This window comes from Onychomys torridus, chromosome 8, assembly GCF_903995425.1.
Source record: "Onychomys torridus chromosome 8, mOncTor1.1, whole genome shotgun sequence".
NCBI classification, from domain to species: Eukaryota; Metazoa; Chordata; class Mammalia; order Rodentia; family Cricetidae; genus Onychomys; species Onychomys torridus.
Genome location: NC_050450.1, coordinates 72,492,438 through 72,518,556, shown reverse-complemented (window position 1 = coordinate 72,518,556; position 26,119 = coordinate 72,492,438). Strand labels below are relative to the sequence as shown.

Here is a 26,119-nt window from a genome sequence, read left to right as displayed (position 1 = left end):
GGCTTTTTGATGAATGCAAAAACAGTAACAACAGTTCTTCGTTTTCCCAACAAAGCCTGGCAAGTGTATGTCATTGGTAAAAATTGTAAGTACTTCTCACACATGGCTAGTAACCTACAAGGGGGAACTCTCCCAGCCTGTTCCTCCCCAGAAAGCAGAGGCACTCCTGCTGAAAGCTTTGTGTAGGCTCTCTATGGAGAGCTCAGTACTTCACATTTCCACGCTCTCAACAACCTCAATCACTCTGGCATGTCAGCTCCATCCATTTCCCCAGCCCATCTATTCCTTTAGAGTCCTGAGGTGAATGAGGAGCATGCCCACCCACATACCCTCACAGCCTGCAGATGCTGGCCTTCGCACAGCCTATCCTTCTATGAGGTAATCCATTTTGTCTCTCTCTGGACTGTCCACAGTGGCTCTGTTTATAGAGGATTTTTCCTTAATGATGACACTGGCTGCCTAATCACTAAGAAATTCCCATGGCATGGACTAGCACCTTTATATTAATGGTCTAACCTGCTGGAGCCACAGGCCTAGGGCTGTTGGTGGATAATAATAAAAGATATCACAAATTGCCACAAAAACTAGCCAGTCGCTGGTATAGAATTTCTTCCTCCTTTTCTTCCAGTTACTGCTCATTTCAGAATACATCTTGGTTACTGGAGAGTGTTAGAGAGTGATGTGAATAAAGAGCATGTGCAGAGAAGAGGGGTGGGAACCTGTGAAATACCACTTCCCAGGACAACCAGAACAGTCTAACGTCTACTTGAAAGCCAAATCCTCAACAGTAGCCCACCTACACAATAGTAGATTATTCTGTAATTTTTTTCGTGAAATTAGAAGATATATCTTTTTTTTGGGTGGGGGTGGGGGTATGTTTGAGAAAGGGTTTCTCTGTGTCATCCTAGCTGTCCTGGAACTCAATCTGTAGACCTGGTTGGCCTTGGAATTAGATATCTACCTGGGACTAAAGGCATGAGCCATCATGCCCAGTTTAGAAGACATACCTTATTGTTCCAGTACTTCAGAGGGAGCTGTCAGGTCACAGGTGATGAGCTGTTAGCATACTCACAGGTCTCTATTACTTACACGCTGCCAACAACCCCCCCCCCTTCCAGTGATCACTGATTCCTCTCAATCCCAAGGCAGACCAGTCCACTAGTTACCTTTCATCCCACCAGAGAAGCCTCTCCAGTTGGCAAAGACCATTAGAGGTAGCCCTTCACGGTTGAAGTCCTTGATAGCCTGATAGGTCTTAAATGCAGAGTCTGGAAACCAAACCTGGCCAGCCTGCTGTATTATCTGTTGGGAAAAGTCAAGGAAGAGCTAGTTAACAACTGTAGCTGGAAGTTTTCCTGTGTCCCGCCCAGTCCTACAGCCGTTTGGTCCCAAGTAAACACACAGAGGCTTATATTAATTACAAACTTTATGGCCTATGGCTAGGCTCATTATTAACTAGCTCTTATAACTTAATTCAACCCATTTCTATGTTTTCCCACATGGCTTTGTGGAGGAGTTACCTGTTCTCTCACATCTTGCTTCTCCTGGCAGTGGCTCACAGCATCTGCCCTGACCCCGCCTTTCTCTATCTCTCTTGGATTTCCTGCCTGGCTCCATTCTGTCCTGCCATAGGCCAATACAGCTTTATTTATTAACCAATGGGAGCAATACATATTCACAGCATATAGAAAGACATCCCACAGCAAACAACAGTTTGAAGGAGAACCTCCCCGAGCTGATCAAGCTGTTATTTATTAAAAAAGAAAAGATCCTGGCTCTCCGACCTTGTTAAACATTCTTCTCTTGGGAGCCTGACTATAATACCATTATTCCTTAGACCAAAGGAGGACTTGAACTGCTTCTCTCAAGCAGTCATAGGAACTCTTTTCTTTCTTTTCTTTTTCTTTTGGTTTGTTGAGACAGGGTTTCCCTGTGTAGCTTTGTGCCTTTCCTGGAACTCACAGAGATCCGCCTGGCTCTGCCTCCCGAGTGCTGGGATTAAAGGCGTGCGCCACCACCACCACCTGGCTTATAGGAACTCTTTTCAAAGGCAACTCAATTACATTATTGTCTCTTTTTCTTTTCTTTTGTGTATGTATGTACATGGTGGTGAACATGTGCGTATCTACAGCACATGCATATGAAGGCCAGGAATCAACAATGTCATTCGCATGTCCTATCTAGTTTGCTTTTTTGAGACAGGGTCTCTCACTGGCCTAAACTTCACTTATACCGGTGATTCTGGCTGGTCAGTAAGCCCCAGGAATCCCCCGTCTTTGCCTCCCCAATGTTGGGATTACAGACATGTGCCACCACATATAATTTGTTTGTTTTTTAATGTGGGTTCTGGGGATCAAAGTGAGGCCTTGTATGGTAAGCACTTTACTGGCTGAGCTATCTCCCCAGCCCTGCACTACTCTTTGAAGCATGCCAACTGTATAGTCTCCAAGTCCTTTCACCCTTCTAGTACTGCGACTCAGTCACCAGATACTCAGTGTGGTACTGCTGAGGAGCCTTCTTATTGCTCTCCTTCACCCTTCCCTTTCTAAATAGTGACGAAGCATGGAATGGAATCCGTCTTTAAGGAGAAAAAGTGGGAGTGGGCTCTGGAGACTATGTTATCACTCCTAGGTGTAGTTCAGAGAATCTGGAACAGATGCACATCAGTGCCTGTTGCCTCTCTGTTAGACTAGCTCCACAACAAAAGTAGACTGCTTTCTGGCATCACCGATACCACTGTAGAGGCCTATTTAATTAATTCTTCACATAAAACCTAGCTTGCAGTGATCTAGTGGTATCTTGAAAGAGATCACAGTGTTCTGCAACCATTTAAGGTGGCTGCTACCCTTCCCTCTAAAATCTGGAGGCTCGCAATACTCCCAGTGTATCTGTGGGCACTGTAGAAGGGAGACAAACTGCAGGCACAAAACTCTAAGCACAGCACAAGGAGTATTTGAGGTGACCAACCTTGGCTTCAGAATCCAGGTTTGCAGGATCAGCTGGGATACTGAGTTCCACAGTTCGGGTTTCTACAGCAACTACTCCCACAGGTATTCCCCCTAATCTGGGGAGTGGAGAAGAGGAGAGACAAGCCACACAGGAACATAATGCATGTGAATATTACAATTAGGCATTAATTTTCATTCACATATAAACACTGAGGGAAAACTGGGAGCAAATGAACAGCAGGGGAGACTCTGACGCTACTAGGGGTTAAATGTGAGACTTCTGGGGTTTGGTATTCATTTCTCAAATATGGAGGAAAGTCCCCTCACCCTCACTCATATTCTAAAAAGCCCAACAGGATAAATTCAAACTGAATGCCACATTAGGGGAGACTCAACAGCCTAGTGCACATGTCTACTTCTGTGGTTGCCAAATGAAACTTCCCAGTTTGCTGTGAATCAGCTCTTGATGGTGGGACACAGCCTGAAACTGCTGGCCTTATGGGATAGAGCTGTGGTAGTTAAACAAGCCCCTGCCCTTCCTTCAGTGGAAAAGAACAAAGACAGAAATATTTTTTAGTAATAATCTTGATGAACTCTGTATCAGAAGCAGATACTTAACTTCAAAACTATGTTAATACTCAGATGTTTGAAGTTTCTGCCTATATATTGGGTAATAATCTCCCATATTGGTCCTCATTAAGATTTCCTAGAACAAATCTGAGATGAAAAGAAGAAGGAAGAGAAACCAAGAGGGTGAATACTTTACTCTGGAAATGGGATCACCCTTCATTCTGATGGTTGCTTCCCTCTGGGCTGGGGCTGGGCTGGGCTGGGTTATACTCTCATTCCCTACGACATGTCCATAACAAACTTTTCCATGAAGGATGGTCTTTAGCTGTTACATCAACTACTGGAAATGGATTCTTTCATCACAAGAGACCTAACTGGAGCTGCGTGGAGACCACCCACCACCCCCTTGTCACTTGCCTGCACTGAATCAGAATCAAAAGCCCTCTAGACAACCAGACAACGAGCAGGAGGTACACAGGAGGGTTCAGAAATATTTCTGTTCACAATGATTAACACTCCAACTGGAAACTTGTAATTGCAAAAGCCACCCTAAATCGGTAACTTATAACTTATATATTAGGGCCCATGTGACCTAATAAAGAACATCTTTATCCGAGTATTACAGTTATTTATTGAAGTTGAAAACAGCTCAGAACAACTTCTGTTTTCTATTATACTTCATATAAATTTTATCAGGCTAGCACATGAAGATGCTACATCTTGTTTTATAGTGTGTCCCTGGACAAGGTGCCATGGAATAATAAAAGACAATTTACAGCCAATAGCACACATATTCCAAACATACATACCAAAGATGAGTTTTGGCAGCACTTACAGTAACAATCCCAGAAGAATACATTTATATTTATTTCTTGAAATGCCACTGCCTTTGAAAGAAGCTAGCTCCATTTGTTTTATATACTTCTGAGCATGTGTATGTGTTTGGAGTAAGAAGCCCAGAACTCATCAGATGGAAAGAAAGGAAGAAACCAGAGTGAGTGTTGGAATAAGCAATAGCTGAGCTAACCAAAGCCAAGCTTGACTGGTCTTGGTTGTAGAGTAATCCCTGTTCTAATGGTAAGGGTAAAGTAATGTTCTCTCATATCCCACAGGAAGATCTTAAAGACTTTAGCAAAAGTTTGGCTTTGGAAAGCTTAAAGTCTGTCCTGCATTTTATACACAGGAAAAGTAAAACAAAATAAACAATAACAAATCCTCAAAAATGTTGATTCTGATCTAACATGAGACTCTGTAACTAGCTGTATGCCCCACTTCCACTCCCTCAGCAGGAATTTTACCAACACAAATAATTCTCACAGGGATGCTGTAGCTAGGGGTGAGGGAAAAGACCTGACACTTAAAAGAAAATGAGCAGCTAGTTTCTGAGTTCCTGTCTCAGATGACTCCTATTCAGTGTCACAGTGGAAGGCCCTGTCTGTGGGATTCACCATCTGATGGCTCCTTGTCACTGGCTGCATGAGGCATGCTGACCTGATGTACTGAGAGAACCACAAAGCCTAGAATTATTTTCAAGGCTAGCATCTAAATCTCAAGCCAATGTGGCATGTTGGAGAATCTTGAGCAGGTGCCTCTTTTCACCAAGATAAGAAAAACTGATTGCCCCCTGGAGGAAGGTGAGCCCCGATGCAGATCTCTCAGGCAGCATGTCTGCAGCACAGGCCTAGATTAAGATCAGCCTTGGCAGGTGCTCGTTAGAGCAAGCACGACAGATTATTTTGCACAGAGCTTGCTGTTGAGTGAAGCACTTCTTAGAGTGGGTATTAAAATTTAATAGAAACTTCAATTTCCCACTTGAAAAATATAGGTATCCCAGCAACCTATGCCAGCTTATTTTACTTGCTCCTGTTTCAGATTAAAAAAAAATTTTTTTTTTCTCAACTCAACTCAAACTGAATTCTATTCTGATACAATGCAGTATTGTAAGTCACTTCAGGAGTCATGATGTCAGGAAGAGACTCCTCTTGGGGTACACAGAGAACCATGTGGTGCCTGCTTCTGACAAAAAGTGGTCTTGTAGGGAGGGACCCGACTGATGATAGCTATTGTAGTATAGCTTTGTGGTCCCCAAAGTTTTCTCTTGTAGAAGTATAAAAAGGAAATATTATCAAAATTAGCCTGCAGATTAAGCACAACATTAGAACGACACACTGAATGGCTAGAGACCAGCAGGCTACCTTGGCTATGGCTACCATCTAATAGTCTTAGAAGACCCAGACAAAGCTTCACTGGTGAACACTATGACCCTTCCTTCCCTATTTTTACTTGGGAAGAAAAAGAGTTTCCAAAACAAAAGAGGTCTTACCTGGCTCTACCAACCACCACAGTCTGTGCCCAGGGCTGCATAATCTCTGAGAAAGATCCATAGTCAAAAAATCCACTCAACCACTGGCCTTTCTGGGCTGTGAAGGAAGAGGAAAAGGGGTGGTGAAAAGGAAATGAAAGCATATAGACAGTCTACCTGTGAACAACATACTGGGCTGATGAGTTTAAGGTGGGATTTGCGGTCTTATTTTGAGGAGTTTGTTGTTTCTAACCATATTATAATAGACGGAAGCATTAAACAACTGAGTGTTCATCTGCCTTCAGAAATCATCTCCTATTGCACTTGCTAGTCTGCATGGAATCATCTATCAGCAAAAGCATCATTTTATTGTTAAACAATGGGGTTCAGCTAGCAGAGTTTGCATGACTTTAAATAAATAGCTTGGCTTTTTTCAAGACACCATAAACATTTGTCAAGAGGCAGCCAAATCATTAAGGATGTTTTAAAAATGTTTATTTCTATTTTAAAACTTGTCTGACAATTTTGTTTGATCCACTGATTTTCTTTTAATGAGAAGATGAAAACGTAAGTATTGATAAGATGAAGACTCAAACTTGGAGGTAAATAAGAGATTCAGTCTCTCTGCCAGAAATGCAACAAAGAGACTCACTTTATTTATGGCTGACAAAGTATAATCTTTCTATATGAAGAGCCATGACTACATGCCCTTGACGGAACAAAAACATAACGGTTAAGATACACACACACACACACACACACACACACACACACACACACACACACAAAGATGCACACAGTAACACCACCTCCCTTCCTCATATAGTTCATATATTGGCAGGGCGTGTAACTTTCACCACCATAGAAGACAAAACTTTTGTTTCATGGACATCAATGTTTGACCAAGTGCCCATAAAAGGTTGTACAAACAACTGTTTCTTCGTTTGCCCTCTCAGCTCACAGTTTCTCAGTGATTCTTCTAATTTGAACATGGCCCTCCACCCCTAAACCTCAAGTCCAAAACCAATTAAAAGTAGAGATCTGAGCAAGCTAACCTCTGCTGACTTAAACAGGACAGGGAGTGTTTTATCAAGACTAAACTTGTAATTACTGTGTTCTACATTCCTTGCCTCTATGGCCCCAGTGTAAAATGTGATCATCCATTTCAAAATTATCTCTCTATCGTGAGCCCAAAGCTGATCGTTTAGATTCTGGTCTCGTGTTGGGCGTCAGTTTGAAGAATATCGCGGCACTATCTCCTCTAATAAATGACTTTAACTTTTCACCTAGAAGATATCTGCTTTAACTTATCATAGGGAATCATCTGCTTTCTTTAACGCTTCCACTAAATTAAAATCTGAAGTCACTTGATTTGGAAGCCAGTGTTAGCTGCACCTAGACAGCAGGATGAATTACTAGAGAGTCAATGAAAAAATATTATCCAAAACACTAGAAAACTTAGTTTATCACAAATTTTGTTTTATTCTGTAGGTCTTATTAATAATAACCTGGATAATGCCCACCTACACATATACTTCTGTTCACCCTATAAAACTAAGGTGTTTTGCTTTTTGAGACAATCTTACCCAGGCTAGATTTGAACTTGCAATCCTCCTGCCTTACCCTCTTAAGTGCTGAATTAAATGCAAAGGGCCCAAATTCTGATGAAGGCTCTAAACCAAACTGGATCTAGTTTCACCAAGATACTGAAATTTTAACTTTATGTGCCTGGATCATTTTATGATAGTTACTTTGATAATAATGATTTGGAACTATAGAATTAATTTCAAAATCAGAATGTTTCCTTGTTTCAAAACCCTGGGGAGCTGGCTAGAAGTATAGCTAAGGGGTAGGATCCTTGCCTGGTATGCATAAGGCCCTGGGTTCAGTCTCCAGCACCCCACAACAAAATCGCCCTGCCTTACATGCTGACTAGGGAGGAAGAGGCCATTGGCTATGCTAGCTAGACTTGATGGTCCCACAAGGAAGGCCACTCTAGCTCAGATGTAAGACTTGGGATGCCACTGAGATGTGTCCCTGTGTTTCCCCAGAGAACACTCATTGAGCTTTGTTCTGAATTTAGAGGAGAACCACTTAGTTCCCAGAAAAGTCCTGGGTTTTTAAGGCTATCCACTATGTCAGACTTAATGGTTCTCAACATCATCATGTATAAAAATAAGGAGAAAAGATGACTATGGTGATTTTTCTGCCTATGTAAGAAAAATCAATTTTATTAAAGTTAGTAAGAAAAGACATAGAAAAAAAGAGGTATAGTTATAAATTAGAACTAACAGAATTCTCTTGATTTTTCTGGAATATCTACAGGTAGCAAAGTAATAGCTGTGGGATCTTGCAAAAATAAGATATGTATATGGAAGTGCTTTTACATCAGACTCTACCCTGAGTGGTTTCTATTAAGTCTTCTTTATGAATAAGGAATATTTCAGCAGAATCACAATAACCCCTAAATTTAACAAATTTTTAAAGTTTTTAAAATTGCTTTATTTTATATGTATGAGTGTTTTACCTGAGTGTATATCTGTGCACCAGTGCATGCCTGGTACCCAGGGAGTCTGATTCTCTTGGATCTGGAGTTACAGACAGTTGTAAGCCACCATATGGGTGCTGGGGATTGAACAGGGGTCCTCTGGAAGAAGAGTCAGTGCTCTTAACCATTGAATCATCTCTCTAATCCCTACAATTCATTTTTTATTTTAATATGTATAGTATTTTGACCACATTTGTGTCTGTATGCCAGGTGTGTATCTGGTGCCCAGGGAGGCCAGAAGAGGATGCTGATTCCCCTGGAACTGGCTAGAGTTATAGATGGTTGTGGCCACCATGTGGTTTCTGGGAATTGAACTCATCTAGAAGAGCAGCCAGTGATCTTAATTGCTGAACCATCTCTCTAGCCCCTGCAACCCATTTTTTTATGTATAGTATTTTATTAATGAATAGTAACAATAAACATGGGACAAAGAACAAACATTTCCTAACACCATTTTGAGAAACTAAGGGTCAGGTGTAGTGGGTAGTTCATGCCTGAAATCTCAGCACTTGGCAGACTGAAGCAAAAAGAAGTTGAGAGTTAAAAGCCAACCTGGGCTATATAGCAAGTTACAGGCTAACTGGGGCTATGACCTGAAACCTTATCGCAACAAAACCAAAGTAAAACAGGCCACCTGGGACTTTACAAAAGGCGTTTTTCTGCAACTTCCAAGTAGATTAACAAATAAAAATTTAGATACACAGTGCTATTCATTTTTTCTGCAGTGTGTGAGTGTGTGTGCATATAGTGTATGTGGCATGTGAGGAAAGAGGGCACCTTGGTGTCATCATCACTCAGGTGCCATCTACTAGCCTGGAACTATAGTACACTAGGCTGGATGGCCAGCAAGCCCTAAGACATGCTCCCGCCCCACTTCTCCACCCGGTGCTGAGACTACAAGCACATGCTACCATGCCCAGCTTTTGAAAATGAGGGTTCCAGGGATAGAACTCAGGACTTTTTTTTTTTTTCTTCATGTTTTATATTGTATTTTTAAAAATTTTATAATTTAATTTAATTTTACATATCAGCCCCGGATTCCCCTGTCCTCCCTCCTCCCGCCCCTCCCCCCCCCCCCCCCCCCCCCATTCCCATCTCTTCCAGGGCAAGGACTCCCCTGGGGATTCAGCTCAACCTGGTAGATTCGGTCTAGGCAGATCCAGTCCCCTCCTCCTAGGCTGAGCAAAGTGTCCCTGCATAGGCCCCAGGTTCCAAACAGCCAGCTCATGCATTAAGGACAGGTTGCATGGGTGCCTCCCAAACAATTCAAGCTAATCAACTGTCTCACTTTCAGGACTTCTTAAAAGCATTTTACTATCAATACTGTTACCAGTATCATAAAAAAACCATGAGGGTGGTATTCAACAGTAGTTTCCTAAGAAGGGTGTAGCTGAATTCTACATTTAAGGTTTAGAGACATTTTCTCAAAGTAACTCCATTAATCTGTCTTCTCCCACTTTTTGTTTTGGAAACATGGTTTGGCTATGCATCTCAGGCAATTTGAATCACTATGTAGGTCAAGCTGGCTTTATATTGCTGGTGATCCTCATGCCTCAGCCTCCCCAGTGCTGAGACTGTAGGCACATACACCTATAGGTGGCTCAATGCTCCTTTTATAGACCCTAGTTGGCCAGAGAGTCTGATACTTGACCGTGGATGTAGCTCAGTGATAAAGTGCTTATCTACCATAAATGAGGCTCTGGGTTTGATTCCCCAGAATCCCCACCCCCACCCTAACAAAAAGGACTCTAATCCTGTAAGACCATGATTTTATAGCTCATATCAAATTGTTTAAAGCCTTTTAATCTACTAAGTTCCTTAGTAACAGAAGGAATGACTTAGTGATTACACCAGTTATGACTAAATGAGTATTAAAGCTCACTTTTTTCCTGTTTGTTCACAAAGATTTTGTTTTTTTACATTTTCTTCATAGAGCTTTTTCTTACATCTTCCTTATTTCTAGGTATTTAGCTCCAATTTCTTAATAATATGCTTTTGTGCTAGAGTTGGGCAGTGACTAGATAGAGCTTGACAGCTAGAATACCAGTGGGTCTTTAAACATATACATACTTGGGTGAGGACGGCCTGCCAGCATCCACCGAGGATCATATGGGGCCTTTGTGGGAACAAACTCGATGATTCTATCTATAGGATCCTTGGAATTCAGGAGAGGAACTGAGCTGTGCACGCTCTAAAGAAAGATGGGGGGAGAAAGAACACACCCATCAGTGATGTCAGCCTCATACCCCAGCTCAGCTGCAATAGCTACAGACAAAAGCAACAGGCCCACTACAGAACTACACCCTTTGGTCCCAACCAGCAAGCAGAAGCATCCCAGGGATGTGTCGAGGAACATAAGGAACACACACAGTTCCCAACTCTCATTCAGGAGCCTGACACACAGTGGTGCATTTTGACCTGATCCATTGTGCTCTTGCTCTTTGAGAAGCAAGCTCCTGGAGGACAAATGGCTACTACAGGGAGGGAGCTCATGGAGATGAGGAAGTCTTACTATCTGGGGACATTAACATATATATGCCACGAAAGTATCTGTGGCTAGAAAATAGTGGGGTGTAGTGAGACCCAAAGGTATTCTGCAGGTAGAACGTAAAAGACAGCCTCAAGAAAAAGAAATCTAAAGGTTGCAGAGAAAGACTTCATGAAAAATTCTTCAAAAAGGGTACCTCAAACATAATAAACAGTGGCAGAGATGATGGGTAGGAAGGGCTCACCTTAGGCATATATGACAGCCAGTGTAAGACTGTGAAAACTCCCTCAAAGTCGTCACAAACAGTGCAATGGGTAACCCCATTGTTGTGCATGATCTGGATGCCCCCAAGCTGATTGTTGGAGGTGTATACTTCCCGGCCCAGGACCTAGACAAATGAGCAAGTAAAAAGACATGTCTCTACAGATATAATAATGCATATCATTCCCTAATTCTCACTAAATTTTTTTCCCCTTTCCTCCACTAGACAAAGAGAACTCCATTTTCTGTGCCTTGTTCACAGGGACTGCTAAGACTTTCTTCCCATCTCCTCCAGGACAAGGACTCCCCTGGGGATTCAGCTCAACCTGGTAGATTCAGTCCAGGCAGGTCCAGTCCCCTCCTCCCAGGCTGAGCAAAGTGTCCCTGCATAGGCCCCAGGTTGCTAAGACTTTCTTAAAAGAAAATTTAGAAAACAAAAAAGACCTTCAACAGTTACATACACTGTTGCAGTTTTAAAACCATCAAACTCCCCTATTTCTAGAAGCAACCATAGACATGTGCAGAGGACTTTAGCTCTGAGCTGAAATTGTGGTTGGTTAGACTGGGACTCTGGGGCAGCAACTACATTTTCAGACACACACACACACACACACACACACACACACACACACACACACACACATTCTCACTCACTCACTCACTCACTCATTAGCGATGAGTCTATTTTGAAGACATACTATGGGGTTGGGTGCCTTATTTTTCTAAAGGATTAGCTTTTTCCTTACATTTGATTTTTAAAGCTGGCACATCATCTCCCTCTCCCATCGCTAAACCAGCCAAAATCCTGAAGCATCTCATGACACACACAAAACCCCATAAACTCCAGTCTCTTTGTGTGCTGGGTGTGAGGCTGTGATTCATTTTCCAAGTCCGTTTCCCGCTGAGGACTGGAAAGGATTCAGGCCTCACCCCAGTGTCTCTGGAGGACTTCCTTGTCAGGTTGAGGGCACTTGAAAATGGAAACAACAAAGTTTCCTTTAAAGAAGAAAAAATATTCTTGGACTTGGAAATTGTAGGGTTTTGTTTCTTCCTGAAGACTGGTTAATAATTTCTTCCAAGGAGGGAGGTTTTCTGACCCAGCAGATGGGAGTCAGGCGGCCTGATCACTGCCTATTGCAAACTGCTGAGTGTGTAGTAATTGCCAGTCATCTAGGGTAGCCCTGGAGAGCGCTAAACAGTTGTGGAGTGCTCACTGTATGTTCTCTTTTCTGTTCTCTCTCCTCTCTTCTAAACAACAACATACTATTTTTTCTTACTAACTTTTATTCATTTTCAGCCTCTTGGGAGAACCTAAACAAATTAAAGGCCAACAAACTCTGTCTATATATTTTCATTTGGCTCTTTCTTATTAGGGCCTGGAAAGGTTCCCCTGCATATTGGGTCAGACCCCTACATCAAGAACTTCCAAAGACTGAGCAAGTTGGTGGCCAAAGTAATAACCTCACTGTAATCCTGCTGGCCTTGGTTCCATTTAACTTCAGCTAGGAAAGGCATAGCGAGTTTTCTGAAAAGAATATGGAGAGCAAAATTGCTCTCCGATTACTGCTTTCCTTGATAAGGAAGCACAGAGAACAAGCCTTTCCAGGCAGCCCTAAGCCAAGCAACATGCTGGCAGCTCCTTTGAAGGAGCCGTTGAACAGGGGAGACCATATCTGACCAGTGAGCTGCCATCCTCTTCTCTTTCTGTCTTTAATCTTAGCCCAGGCGCTGCGGCTCTTTTCTCATTCTCCTGCTGTCTCTTTCCATTTGCCCTCTCTCTGACTGATACACTGATCTCTCGGTCACTCGGCTTTCTGCTCCACTGAGTCCATATTACTAATAACACCTCCGCCACGGCCAGTTTACCTCATGAAGGCAGGAGCACATCATTACAAAATAAACTCATAACTTTGACATTCTAGCAAATACATGCCGTTTGTTATTTTTATGGCTTTAGTCTTTCTAACAGGCAGAGGGCATTATATACCTGTTTCATTTATATCTTTAAGCGTGCGTCCACACACACACTCTTGCACATGCACCAGGAAACAAAATAGAACAAAAAAACCAAACCAATACAAATTTCTAAAGCAGTCAGTTGATGGGGGACTCTGGTGGAGGCAGAAGGTCCGTCATTCAGGGAGGCCACGCTCTGATCTGACTCTGGTTTTATGGCTGTCATAAACCTGATGGCCCACAACTGGTCCTTCTGGGACAGACTGCTTCTCTGCTAGAAGTCATTCAGTGTGATCAGCAGTATTCTTAATTATTAAAATAAAATTGGAAAGGAGAAATGAAATAAAAAGGAGTCACTGTGCTGACCCTGAATATCTGACATCCACAATGTATGTCAGGAGCCAGACACTCCCTGTTGCATAGGAAAGAGGTGTTTTCTGTTAGAAACATTATTTTTGGTCCCACTTTTAATACTTGATGTCTAACCACGAGAACATTGAGCAGTTACAAAACCAGCAATGAACCAATGAGGGACCAAGCTCAGACAAAGGGACCTAAGAACAGCTTAGTTATTTAACAGTTAAGTGCACCATCTTAAATGCCTCTTTTCAATGAGTTGAAAGGGTATCCAGAACCAGGCAACTCCCAGAGAGGTTTAGCCACTTTCCCATTCTCTTTCCCATTCTATACTTCTATTCTGAACCCAGTGCACATTTCTTTGAACCCCAACTCTACATTTTCAAAGGAGGAGCAAGATTCAGTAACTTAGCACTTCTTCTCACTCAGGTTCTGATGCTTTGGACATATTTGGGAAAGCAGCAGCATTTCTACATTTCTTTTCCTCTGGGTTCCAAAGAAACGCTAGGGCTCACCACAACTGAGAACATCCTATCTGTTCTAACAAATGCTTATCACCTGAGAAAATTCACTGAATTTATTAATAAAGAGGAATCACGAGATACATTAGCAGAGCATCTCAAGAGCCTCTCTGACCAGTGTCAGCTTGGAAAATGGGGGTGGGGTAGAGATGGAAACACAGAAATGAAGCCCTTCCTTAACACAAACAAATAGCAACAATCACAGTTACTCACCAATCAAGAGAAAACAGACACTTGGTTATCTTCAGCTGCCTGGAGGTTTGGAGTATGCATCAGTGAGATGAGGGCTCTCACAATAGCTACTGATTTGTAGGAGTCATTGCTGACTCAAGTAGTTTTAGTAATTTTAGAATACTTCACAATGAAAGTGCCAACCAAGGAAGCCAAATCTGGGCTAGGACAGATTCTATTCTGACCAACTCTAAAACGATTATGCAGAGATAGCCACACAAGTCTAGCTGGCAACCCAAAGATAAAAAGCACCAACAAAGAATCCTGTTTTTCTCAATATTTGAGAGAAAGCTGTGGGTTAACAGTCCTCCGCCTCATCATATTTTCATCAAGTAGGTGGGCTTCATTTGTCACTCATTTCAACTTTGACAGAGGCATTTCTGAATGAGTCAAATTCCTTGCAATGTTTTTGGTTCCTGAATCATTCCCCTCACATTTTCTACTACATGATACAAACTTCTAATTTATTTGCCTAACAAACATCTAACCCCATTTAAACATGAGAGTCACTCAAAGGGGCACTCCTGGGGCCACCTTTACCCTCTGGCTCTAAAAGTGGCCAACGAAGCACTATGAGATAACAAGAAAAGCAGGATTCCAGGGTCCTTTGCTTAGGGGTACCCAGGCCACAGAACGAAAGTGCTAAATCTGAGAGCAAAGAAGATCTTCGTCCAGTCTTGCTATATACTTAAGCTTCACTGAACACTCCACTTATTGTAGCTGGCAGACCTAAGAATTAAAGTATCTCATGAAAGCCAGTGATCAGTAGAGATGCAATTGTTAAGGGTTTCACCAAAGGTGCTATAGAGCCTGTGGAAATGCTGAGATGCCTAAGAGCTATAAATGAATGCAGTCATACATTCTAAGACCACTGTTGCTGCTGCTGTTGCTTATCCAGAGACACTGTAGACAGCTCAGGTTTACCACAGCTGACAGTCAATGAAAACAGTCTAATATACCGCCTGCTCTCACCCTTAAATCCCTTTTTGGAGATCAAGATAAACACATTCTGCCTTTCCCCAGTGCTCCAGACGTTTGACTGAAGTGGCAGGGCACTGTGAGGGTTTGTGTAAATGAAATCACTATGTAATACTGAATGAGTACAGTATTTACTTGACAGGATATTTGTCAGCAGAGACATTGAGATTTCCAAGTTTCACAGATGCAACTTGTCTCAATTTTTAAAATATCGCTTTTATCCTGATACACATATTATTTTGGGGACCTTTAGAGTTATATGTAAATATCTGCAATCATGTGATAATATGGAAAATAATGATGGTGCATATCAATCATGAAATCAAAAAAAGGAAATCTGCATGTTTCTTCCCTTTCTAACAATTCTTGGAGTCAGGGCATTTACTATTTTAGAAATCAGGGAGTATAAAATTCCTCCAAACCTGAGAATCAGGCTACACAAGTGGAGTCCTTAATACAATCCTCTCATGGTATTTCCATTCTCCAGAAGGTAAATTTACTGAGCAATCACCACCACTGGATGTCATGCATGATTCTAGGTATTAAAGTCCCTCTGGGATGAGCAAAAGCAGATGGGAGTCGGAAAAAGTGGTAAAACAGGGACAAAAGAGAGGGATGAAAGAGAAGCAAGGGACAGAGGAGAGGAAAGAGGAAGGGGAAGACAAAAAATGGTAACAGCACAGCTACTCAGTGCTGCAAGCATCCTTCTTGACCTGAGACAACTACATTTTTAAAAGCTGACAAGTAATTCAATCTCCAATTAACAATTCTAAGCGGTGCTGCACATATTACTGTGTAAACGTTTCTCCAGAAATATATCCACAGGTGAATGGAATTAAATTTCTTGGGAGCCAAGGACAATACCTCTGTGTCCAAAAATATTTGAATGTTACAAAATACACAGCTAAAGGGTTATACTCTTTCTATACCTTTCTAGCACTGGCAAACTGGAGAGCTAACTGGTAGCTGGTAGGTTAGGCTTGGGGGCAGAGAGGAAGCTCAATATACACACTGGTGGGTAGGGGGGCTGATTTAAACCATAGTTTGAGGCAAGATAATTCCCTTGTAAGACTCAAAACTCTCTCAATAAGGAACAAATTCTGATGTGATCGAGTTTGCCGAAGAGTTAAGTTGGGCAAAGAGACTTGCTACCAGTGGCAGGAAAAGACTTTGATTTTGTTTTAAATACATTTAAAACAAATGTCTTGTTATGTAGCTCAGGTTGGCCTCAAACTGACCATCTTGTCCTGGCCTCCCTAGGGCAGGTGTGTGCTCTCATTCTCTGACAGGGAAGTATTTAGACACAAGGACACTGAGATACGGACCAGAAAAAGTGCTGCAAGACCTGTTTATTGAGAACACACACACAAATTCACCAGCAGGACAATAAGGATTTGAAGGTGGAGTGGGTAAGGGACAAGAAGATCCATAGACAGTTTGCCTGTCAAATGTGAGAGAAAAGGCATAGGCTTCTAGATAGAAAGTTGACTGCCAAAAGAAGTCACTCATCCCAGGGATCCATCAACTAAGTACCCATTTAGCTACAGACATGAGAATACTGACAATAAATCAATTCCAAATACAGAAATACTTAGTATTTTAAATAAAATCTGGTTTACAGCCAGGTGAAGTGACTCATGCCTGTGATCCCAGCACTTAGGAACTGGAGGCAGGAGAACCAGGAGTTCATGGCCAGCTTCAACTACATTAGACCCTGTCTCAAAAGAAAACCAAGGGGGTAGGAAAAAGTCTGGCTAATCGAGGTATAATCACATGTAACAAAAGTATCCATTTATGGTATAGAATTCTATGACACTGACAAACACAAATACATAGTCACAACTGGTACCACAATAACAGGGGATCATTTCTATCATCATGCTCCCCAGTGCCCTCTGCCCACTCCTAATAAGCACTGACTTTATTTCTGCTCTGCCTGCTTTGCCATTTGTAAGGTGGCACCTAAATAGATTGAGAGTGTGCAGCATTCAGAACCTAACTTCCTTTGTTATCATACTGAATGCATCATATTCATTCATACAGTCCAGTGTAGGTAGCTCCTTTTCACAGCAGGGCACCACAACTCACTCATTCGTTTGTCAGTTGGTAGACATCTAGGTTGTTGTCAGTCTGAGGAGATTATGAAGAAAGCTGCTATAAACATTTGGAGACAGGTAATTTCTGGATTGGACAGTAAGTGTGTAGCTAAGTTAATAAAAGAAACAAAACCCCCAAACAATTTCAAAGTAGCAATGCCATTTTTCATTTCTTTCAATAGTGCACAGAGTTCTAGCTATCCCAATCCTCATCAGCATTTGGAATTCGTCAGTTAAACATTAAATATATTTGGTTTTTTTTTTGAGGGATGTAGCTCAGTGGTAGAGCACTTAACCAAGCATGTACCAGGCTTAGGATTTGATTCCTATCTCCATAAACCAAAAAAAGCTGATATCATTTATGGAAAAAAAAAAGCAATGCTGTGAAACTTGGTTTTAATTTCCCTAATGAGTGGGACAAACATAATTGCATGTACTTATCTTCCATCCTCAAACAACTTCTTTCAGGGAGAGTCTACTCAAATTTCTTGCCCATGTGTTTATTGGGCTGTTTTCTTATTAAGTTTTGAAAATTCTTTATGTATTCTGGATTGTCTTTTATCAAATATATGTTTTCCATAGATTTTTGTTTGTTTATTTTGAGACAGGGTTTCTCTATGTAGTTCTGGCTATCCTGGAACTAGCTCTGTAGACCAGACTAGCCTCGAACTCACAGAGATCCACCTGCCTCTGCCAGTTCTGGGATTAAAGGCATGTGCCATCATGCCTGGCTACATGAATAGATTTTTTTTTTAAATTTGTTCTTAGTCACTTCCTGACTTTTCTAAATATATGGGCACTTGAGGCAAATGGTGAAATTACCAGATGTCAGTGCCCATAGCAGCCAGATACCAGTTTGGTACTCAATAGAGCCTGGCTTCCTGGACAATAACACTGAGTCTTCCTCTGCAGTTTTCTTTTGCATTTTCTTGTTTATATCTGATGGGTAGCATTTTTAATTTTCTTAAATGCCTTACTAGTAAGCATGGAGCCCATAGGCTACACATATCCTGAGACAGGCATGAATGAGTCCCACATGTTTACAGAGGATATTATGTTGCAATGTCAAAAGATTGAATATTCCTGCAAATGAGAAGTTTATTTTAAATAACATAAAATAAGGAATCATGGTATCTCCACAAAATAAGAGCAACTTTACAGAAAACAGAAATGCAATGAATGCATGTCACAATTCCAAGGATGCTATAGAAACTCAACACTGACATATTTGAACAAGTTGAGCTACTAGAAACAGTGTTATAATTAAATTATAGCTAAATTAGTGCTATAATATGTAATGTAAAAGGGAAACAAGTGATTCATTCCTTTTTGCTCTCCTTGGTACAGATGCTAGGAGATGTTTGTGAGTTGTTATTGGTTCCTACCACAACCCTTAACATTATCTATCTATCTATCTATCTATCTATCTATCTATCTATCTATCTATCTATCTATTGTATATGAACGAGTACACATGTGCTTCTGCACTGTGGCGTACATATAAGTCAGAGGACAATACTGTAGGAGTTGGTACTTTCCTTTCATCCTGTGGGCTCTGGGGAGGGAAATCAGTTCCTTAGACTTGTGGTAAACAAGTGCCCTTACCAGCTGAGCCATCCCTCTAGAGCTCTTTAAAAAAAAAAATCTCAACTTGGGTTAGTATTAAATTAGTAACTCTAGTCATATATTATCAGGGCTGCTTTACTGAGTTGTATAAACCTGCTTTATTGATTGAGAAAAGATATCTTATCAATGAGTCAGGTAGAAAATGAAGATATTCAAAAGTTGATTATTTGTTAAGATGGTCTAACTCATCATATTTGCATCTTATGTTATTGATTAAACTGGAGTGAATTCTTTTCCTTAATAACACTGGTCTCTCACTTTTTCAGATATGCATACTATTTTAAGGGACTTAAATCCTAGGCAGCAAGACATTATTAAAATTAGGAATTGGTCAAGCCTCAAGTGTAAGAATGTGAAGCCCAGGCATGGTAATCTGGAGTTCAATCTGAAAAGCTCTTCAAGCTTCTCTCATGGTTCAACACTCCTGTCTGTGTACATTAGCTGATTAGACTGTGTGGTGATGGCCACTCTGAAGGAGGGGGACATAGATTTGGAGTCATGCACAGGGGACATCTCCTAGAATGATGAACAGCCAGGAGTCAGATTTCTAAACAGTCTCGAGTCCCAAGTCTTTATCATATTCACACAGCAGTCTGTGCACAGCAAGGGCTCAGGTCTGTCTTCCTCAAAAAGACTGGAGTCCTTGCATTTCTAATCTACCAACATGTGCAGTTCTTGCACTTTTAATTTATGGGTGTTGGGGGACCCCTCTGACTTGGGAACATATTGGCTTGGTCTAATGCTTGGAGATTATTAAACTTGGAGCTGTGTTCCACTATCAGGTGTACAGATCTTTTATTTAGAAGATATGGTGCTCTAAATGCACAAAGAGCTCCCTGTCACCTTCACATTAAAGCCCCTAGTGCCTGGTAAATGGAATTATATAGCTGTCATCTCCTTTCCCCAAAGTTTTAAGAGTACAATGGGCTCATTTTTTCACACTCCATCCCAGCTTCAGAACTAAGAGACCTACTTTGTATTGATTTAAGGTCTCAGAAATAAATAAACCTGCTTCACCGCTGTGATTCACAACAAATTCATGATACACTATTGCATGATATATTTCAAGCTCTGGCTTCAGCTCTCTTTTTCCTCTGGTGAGTGATGGGGGAGGTGGGAGGTAGCAGGGAGCTGCAAAGCTGACAGCCTGATGGTTATTGGAGATGGCTGAGGACTGCAAATCCAAGAGGAGACACTATTGGAGGAGTACAGTATTTTTAACTGGGAGGCAAGGGTGAGGAGCTAATTTACTTGATTTCCAGGCTGGGGTTGGGGGAGAAGAAAGGTTGAAGAGAGAGGAAAGGGCTGACAGGGTAGTAAGCTTCAAGTGAAGAACAATCTGAAAAAGAGCTGTGAACATGTATAGAAAAAGAAAAAGAAAACATGTCAAACAATAGTGTAATGAATGAGTGACTAGAAAATAAAGGAGCTGAGGACAAGGTCTTGCCTAAGAGGACCATGTTCACAAACCTAAGTGGGCACTTAGCTTGAGTTCAGAGGAAATGCTTTACTAGCAGCAGGAAGTGAAGAGATCCTTGTAAACTACAGAATGTGTGAAGAAGTAGAGGCAAAAGACACCCCAGAATCTTGGGGGGGTGAAATGGTTATCCTGGAGATGGGGTAGAGATAAACCAGAGGTCCACATATATAAGGTGATCTAGAGACTGTCTACTGTAGTGGGGTAATAAATTCTAGCAGGTTAGCTTTGGTTTGTGTGCTCTCAAGGTTTTGTGTGCCTCACACTATGATGCCTTTACTGATTCTACTAAACCTTGGACGCAAAGATTTTAGCTATTACTCCTAAAGGCCTATCCTCTAGCCTAAATGATGACCTTTGACAAGGCAGCCTGTGACAGAGCAAGGAGATCCTTAAGTCTCTGCAGCACAATTAACTTTAAATGCCCCCCGCCTCGGGTTTCACCATGTAGCTCTGGCTGCATCAGAATATTATTAATTAAAAGGAATTTAAGGGGTTGGGGATTTAGCTTAGTAGTAGAGCGTGCAGTGAAGGCCCTGGGTTCAGTCCTCAGCTGGGGGGGGGGGGGAATTTAAGAACTTTTTGTGGATTTGCATTTTAAAGTAAACAATATAGTATATGCTCCCCCCTCCATTTTTGTTTGTTTATTTGTTTGTAGACCTGGCTGTCCTGGAACTCATTCTGCAGACCAGGCTGGCCTCAAACTCAGAGATCCGCCTGCCTTTGCCTCCCAAGTACTGAGATTAAAGGTGTGCACCATCACAGCTAGTTTATGCTTCTCATTTTACACAAAGGACTAGTCCAAAGCTGTTTGCAAGATGAGGACTGAGCAAAAACCTTTTCTGTTTGTTTTTGTTAAAGGTTCTGTGTGTTGGTTAGTTTTTGCCAACTTGACACAACTAGATTCTCCTGGGAAGAGATAACCTCAATTGAAGAACTGCCTCCATCAAACTGGCCTATGGGTGGGTGTGTTTGTGTGTGTGTGTGTGGATTTTCTTTTTTCTGTTTTCTTCATGATTTATTTATTTTTATTTTATGTGCATTGGTGTTTTGCCTGCATGTGTATCTGTGTTTGGGTGTCAGATCCCCTAGAACTGGAGTTACAGTTATGACCTGCCATGTGGGGGCTGGGAATTGAACCTGGGTCCTCCAGAAGAGGGGCTAGTGCTCTTAACCACTAAGCCATCTCTCCAGCCCAGGGATTTAATGATTGATGTGGGAGGGCCCAGCCAACTGTGGGCAGTGCTACCCCCCCGGACAGGTGGTACTACACTGTATAAGAGAGCAGACTGAACAACCCATGGGGAACAAGCCAGTCAGCAGTTTTCCTTCCATGGTTCTGCCTCTGCTTCTGCTTGAGTTCCTGCCTGACTTTCCTCAATGATGGACTGTGATTAGGATGCATAAGTCAATAAATCCTTTTCACCCAAAGTAGCTATGGTCATGGTGTTTTCCATAGAAACAGAAAGCAAATGAGAACATTCTAGAACTCCAAAAACTTTTAGCACATTTCTACTATGTTTGTCAGTGTGATCATGCCTGTATCTGTATTCAATGCCCCAAAGCAGAAGAAGGCTTTTCCTTTATGTAGAAGCTCTGCACTTGAACTTGTCTGTTTTCCCAAGTCCTCAGTATTGAGGCCATTATGGACACATAGGGTACTCTTGGTCAGTTAGAGGCAACTTTTGTTAATAGAAATCTGAATGAAAATTCCACTGTGTAGTATCACCAAGCCAGTACTCAGGGCTAGGCTGCTTATAGATCACTAAGGCTTGCTGACAGAGTTAGGAATACTTAGTAGGGTTTTCCACAAATCCAAGGGGCATCAAAGGAAAATGGAAACAGCTTTCTAAAATGGGACCAGATTTACTAACATTTTGTTAGTGTGTAGAAGATGAGCTTGAGAATGAAAGAGCTCTGGCCACTACAGTATTCTCTGAGAACTCATTCATAGTGTCAATGCAAAGCTTCCTTAGACAAGATGCTAAACAGCCTCTTCACAAAGGAGAGATATTCCATTTGGAGCTATGAGAATATAAGGACTTTCTATTGCAAAAATAAGTAGTGAGAGACTTCTAAAAATGCTAATTGATGGACTGATGCTTTGACTGATTAGGGCTATTGTATCAACAAGTCCTTGGGGACCTTTGGAGACAGATGACTGACACATATACTACCCTATCATGACCGAACATGGTGCCTCCCCTATTAATGGTGTTCCAAAGTGTGTTAATGGTCTTTAGATAACATCTACTGGGAATGTCAATATGTGAATGTACTACTACAGGGAGAAAAGTCATCTCACTTAAAAAAAAAAAAAAGAAAAGAAAAGGAAAAAGAATCATTGCCTTCAGAGAGCCAGAAAGTTTAAAGAATACTGTGTTTATATTTCTTTTCCAGGGTCTGGATAAAGAACAGTGGTAAGTATGGACCCGGAATGCATTTTAGAGAAGACTACAATAGCACCAGTAGTTTTCCTATATTAGCTCATCTAATCCCCACAAAAGCCTTGGTACATAGTATTATAATGACCTCCTATTTTACAAATTAATAAAACTGAAACACACACCGAGGGTGGGAAGGGGTGTTAAGAAATTGCTCAAGGTGATAATTTGTATGTGGTAGAGCCAGAAATTAAACCTGAGGAACCTGGCTCTAGAGTCTTATGTTGTTAGTCTATGTAACCTCTTTCAGTCAAAGTGACAATGCTGTCTACCCCACAGTGATAGCTAAGGAATATTTCCTTCCCTACTTGAATCTCCCTAACTCTCTCACATTGTATGTGATAGCATCATGGGTGAGCATGAAAACTGTACAGTAAAAGACCCTGGTCCCACAAACAAGTATCCTTCATATGAGCCCTAGTACTGTTCAAGAGTCAGATGTGACAACACATATTTCATAGTGCACACATTGCATAGTGCTACTCTTTTGGACTAAGTCTCAAAAGCAAGATTAGGACTAAAGAGATGGCTCAGTGGATAAGAGCACATACTGCTCTTCCAGAGGACCTGAGTTTAATTCCCAGTGTCCACACCAGGCAGTTCATACCTACCTGTGACTCCAGCTATAGAGGAACCCAATGTCTCTGGTCTCCACAAGCACCTGCACTGACATGTACATTTCCACCACAACACATACACATAATCAAAACATAAAAATGAATCTTACAGAATAGTAAGGTTAGCAGAAGTAGCCCTACGGGACTTACAGCTCTCAGCCACATGTACTATACAATTACTTTTTTTCTTGGTAGAGTCAGTGGAAAGAGGGGCCTAACTTTACTAAAGGGAAAGAGATTATGGGATTTCTTTCCCCCTAAAAAGTAGAAGCTTAAAAAAAAGTGTTTACCACAAGGATGTCATATATAACCTTCGGAGTAATCTATTCCCCACACATCACAGCCATTAGTAGAGGCCTTACCTCCACAGGCAACTGCTGTCCAGGGCATACCCATAAACCACAAATTCCAATTGCTGTCCAACGATCGGGCTTTATCAAGTCTGGGGCTGAGAGATAGCAGCAGGCTCTGGCCTCTATCAGTGTTCCCTTACAACAGCGGTTCCTCTAGTCTGGCTGCCACTGGGCACTATGTTCAACACGTGAAATGGAAATTGAGAGGTGCTCAGGGAACGGAAATATTTGTTACTGCAAATGTCCAAAAGGTACCCTAACTTGAGGTTTTTTAAAAAATATTTATTTATTTTTATTTTATGAGCACTGGTGTTTTGCCTGTATGTATGTTTGTGTGAGGGTGTTTGTGAGGGTGTCAGATCCCCTGGAACCAGAGACACAGACAGTTATGAGCTGCCATGTGGGTGCTAGGAATTGAACCTGGGTCCTCTGTAAGAGCAAACTTAATTAAGAGTTTATAATTACAAATCATCTCAGCTCCCCAAGGGTCTATGCTGCCAACACTTCAAGTACACAACTGCTGCCTTTGTCACACCAGCATGAGTCCCTTCACACCAGACGGTCAGTCATACCCATCAGCTCGGCCTCATCATCCTGAGGACTTGGCCTCCAGCAGCCTGAAGTCTCCGCCTGCTGTAACCTTGAGCGACATGAAAAGCAAATCCTATGAGCTTCCATTTCTGTCCTCACTCTCAACACTCTCTTGTGAGCACTAAGCAGAGCCCTGGGCCCTGTGTGACAAAACTTCAGTTATGTTCTAACTGATCTAATCTGTCACTTGTTCCAGTCTTGTTCTGGGCTGACACCACTGGTCTGACACCCCCAACCCCCACCAACAAGGAACTGGAAAGAAGTTCTTGATTTTGAGTTTCAAATATCATTTGGGCTACTTCCAATCACCAGCTCACTGCCTTCGGGTTAAGTGTCAAATCTGTATCACAACAGTCAAATCCAGAAACCATCTCTCTCCTTGACTTGGCAATATTCTGAATACTTTACAATTAAGTGCAGGTAACAAAACAAGGCAGGTGTGGAAGGAACATAAATACTCTGATCACAAAGGGAAAAGGATAAAAATACAAATGTGGAAAATATCTTCTCACTTTCAAACAAAATATACAGTGGCAGAGAACAGTGCTGAAGAATAAAATGTACAGAAAACTGGACAAAACTGGAAGAAATAATACAGCAATAATACTTTTCTTTCTTAAGCAGGTTACTATGTAAGAAGAGGGAAGAAGAAGAAATCTCTTAAGTAAGACTCTTTGGAAGTGAAAGGTAGGAAAGTGTACACCAAAAACAGGTCACCAACACCATGTGTGCAGAGATGGACTGTAGCCATAAAAGCCCGATGCACACACCAATGTAATAAGTTGGAAATTGTGTGTGCCACAGCTTCTTACCTTTTCAAGGAACCAACAGTTTGCATGTTGCTGCATTACATGAGTAGGATATGTGGCATGCCAACCCTTCCTCTCCCAGTCTCCCATGTTAAGTTAAATCAGTGATGAGGCTAGAGGGGGTGGGAAGGGTTGGGGGAAAATCCAGGAGAAAGAAAGTTTTTTTTTTTTTTTTTTTTTAAATCTCTGTCTCAGCAAAAGTTTTCATTAAAATTTTAGACAAATGATCCCTGTGTCCTTCTCTCTTGCTGCCTGGGGCTCCATGCTATTTCTATGCAAATAACAACCTCGTGGTTTATATCTTATTATTTCCACCGGAGCTGCAGCGACATGACCTGAGACGTGTAAGAGGTGGGATGGGGGGAGGGTGAAAAGGAAAGAGAAAGAGAGAAAGGCAGAAAGGGAGAGAGAGATGGAGTGGGTGTTCACTCAAGTGTGAAAAAATATTGTCAGGAGTGAGCGTCAAGAACAAAAAAAAATTGCAGGGATAACGTGTTTATTTCAGTCCCCCTACCCCCACCTCCACCCCCACCCCTTGCAAACCAGCACCTTTTAAAATTCATTGGGCATCAGGCGATCATGCACAATCCATCTGCTTTCACTTTATCATTTGCATTTCATGCCTCCTGGCTTTTGATGTGCTGATACTTTGATGCAGTCAGGAGACTCACATTATCATTATTTCAATTTTCAAAGGGGTCAACGGGATCAGCACTTGCACACACAAAATCTTTTTTCCCCTATAACCTCTGCACACCCCTTTCTTATTCTTCACCCCAATGTTTAACATAAAGGATAAAGACTCCAAAAGGTGAGTATCAGATGTTTACAGTCTAATACTGTATGTAAGCCTGCATATACTGCCTAGATTTCCACTCTATATACAGGCACATAAATATAGTGAGCAAATGGTCAAGGCTTAAAATGAAGCTGCACAGTACTTCAA

The 26,119-nt window shown here is 41.6% G+C and overlaps 1 protein-coding gene across 6 annotated transcripts in view; it reads right to left on the bottom strand.

Annotated features, from left to right (window-relative positions):
* The window catches only part of Acaca (acetyl-CoA carboxylase alpha), a 273,401-nt gene that overhangs the window by 28,997 nt on the left and 218,285 nt on the right, over positions 1–26,119 (bottom strand). For all 6 annotated transcript variants that reach the window (XM_036195670.1, XM_036195671.1, XM_036195674.1 and 3 more), the window contains 5 exons: positions 11,101–11,244; positions 10,439–10,559; positions 5,842–5,938; positions 2,968–3,064; positions 1,167–1,302 (listed from right to left, as the gene is read on the bottom strand). In XM_036195670.1, coding sequence (XP_036051563.1) covers positions 1,167–1,302; positions 2,968–3,064; positions 5,842–5,938; positions 10,439–10,559; positions 11,101–11,244 — 595 coding nt within the window. The remainder of the gene's footprint in view (positions 1–1,166; positions 1,303–2,967; positions 3,065–5,841; positions 5,939–10,438; positions 10,560–11,100; positions 11,245–26,119) is intronic.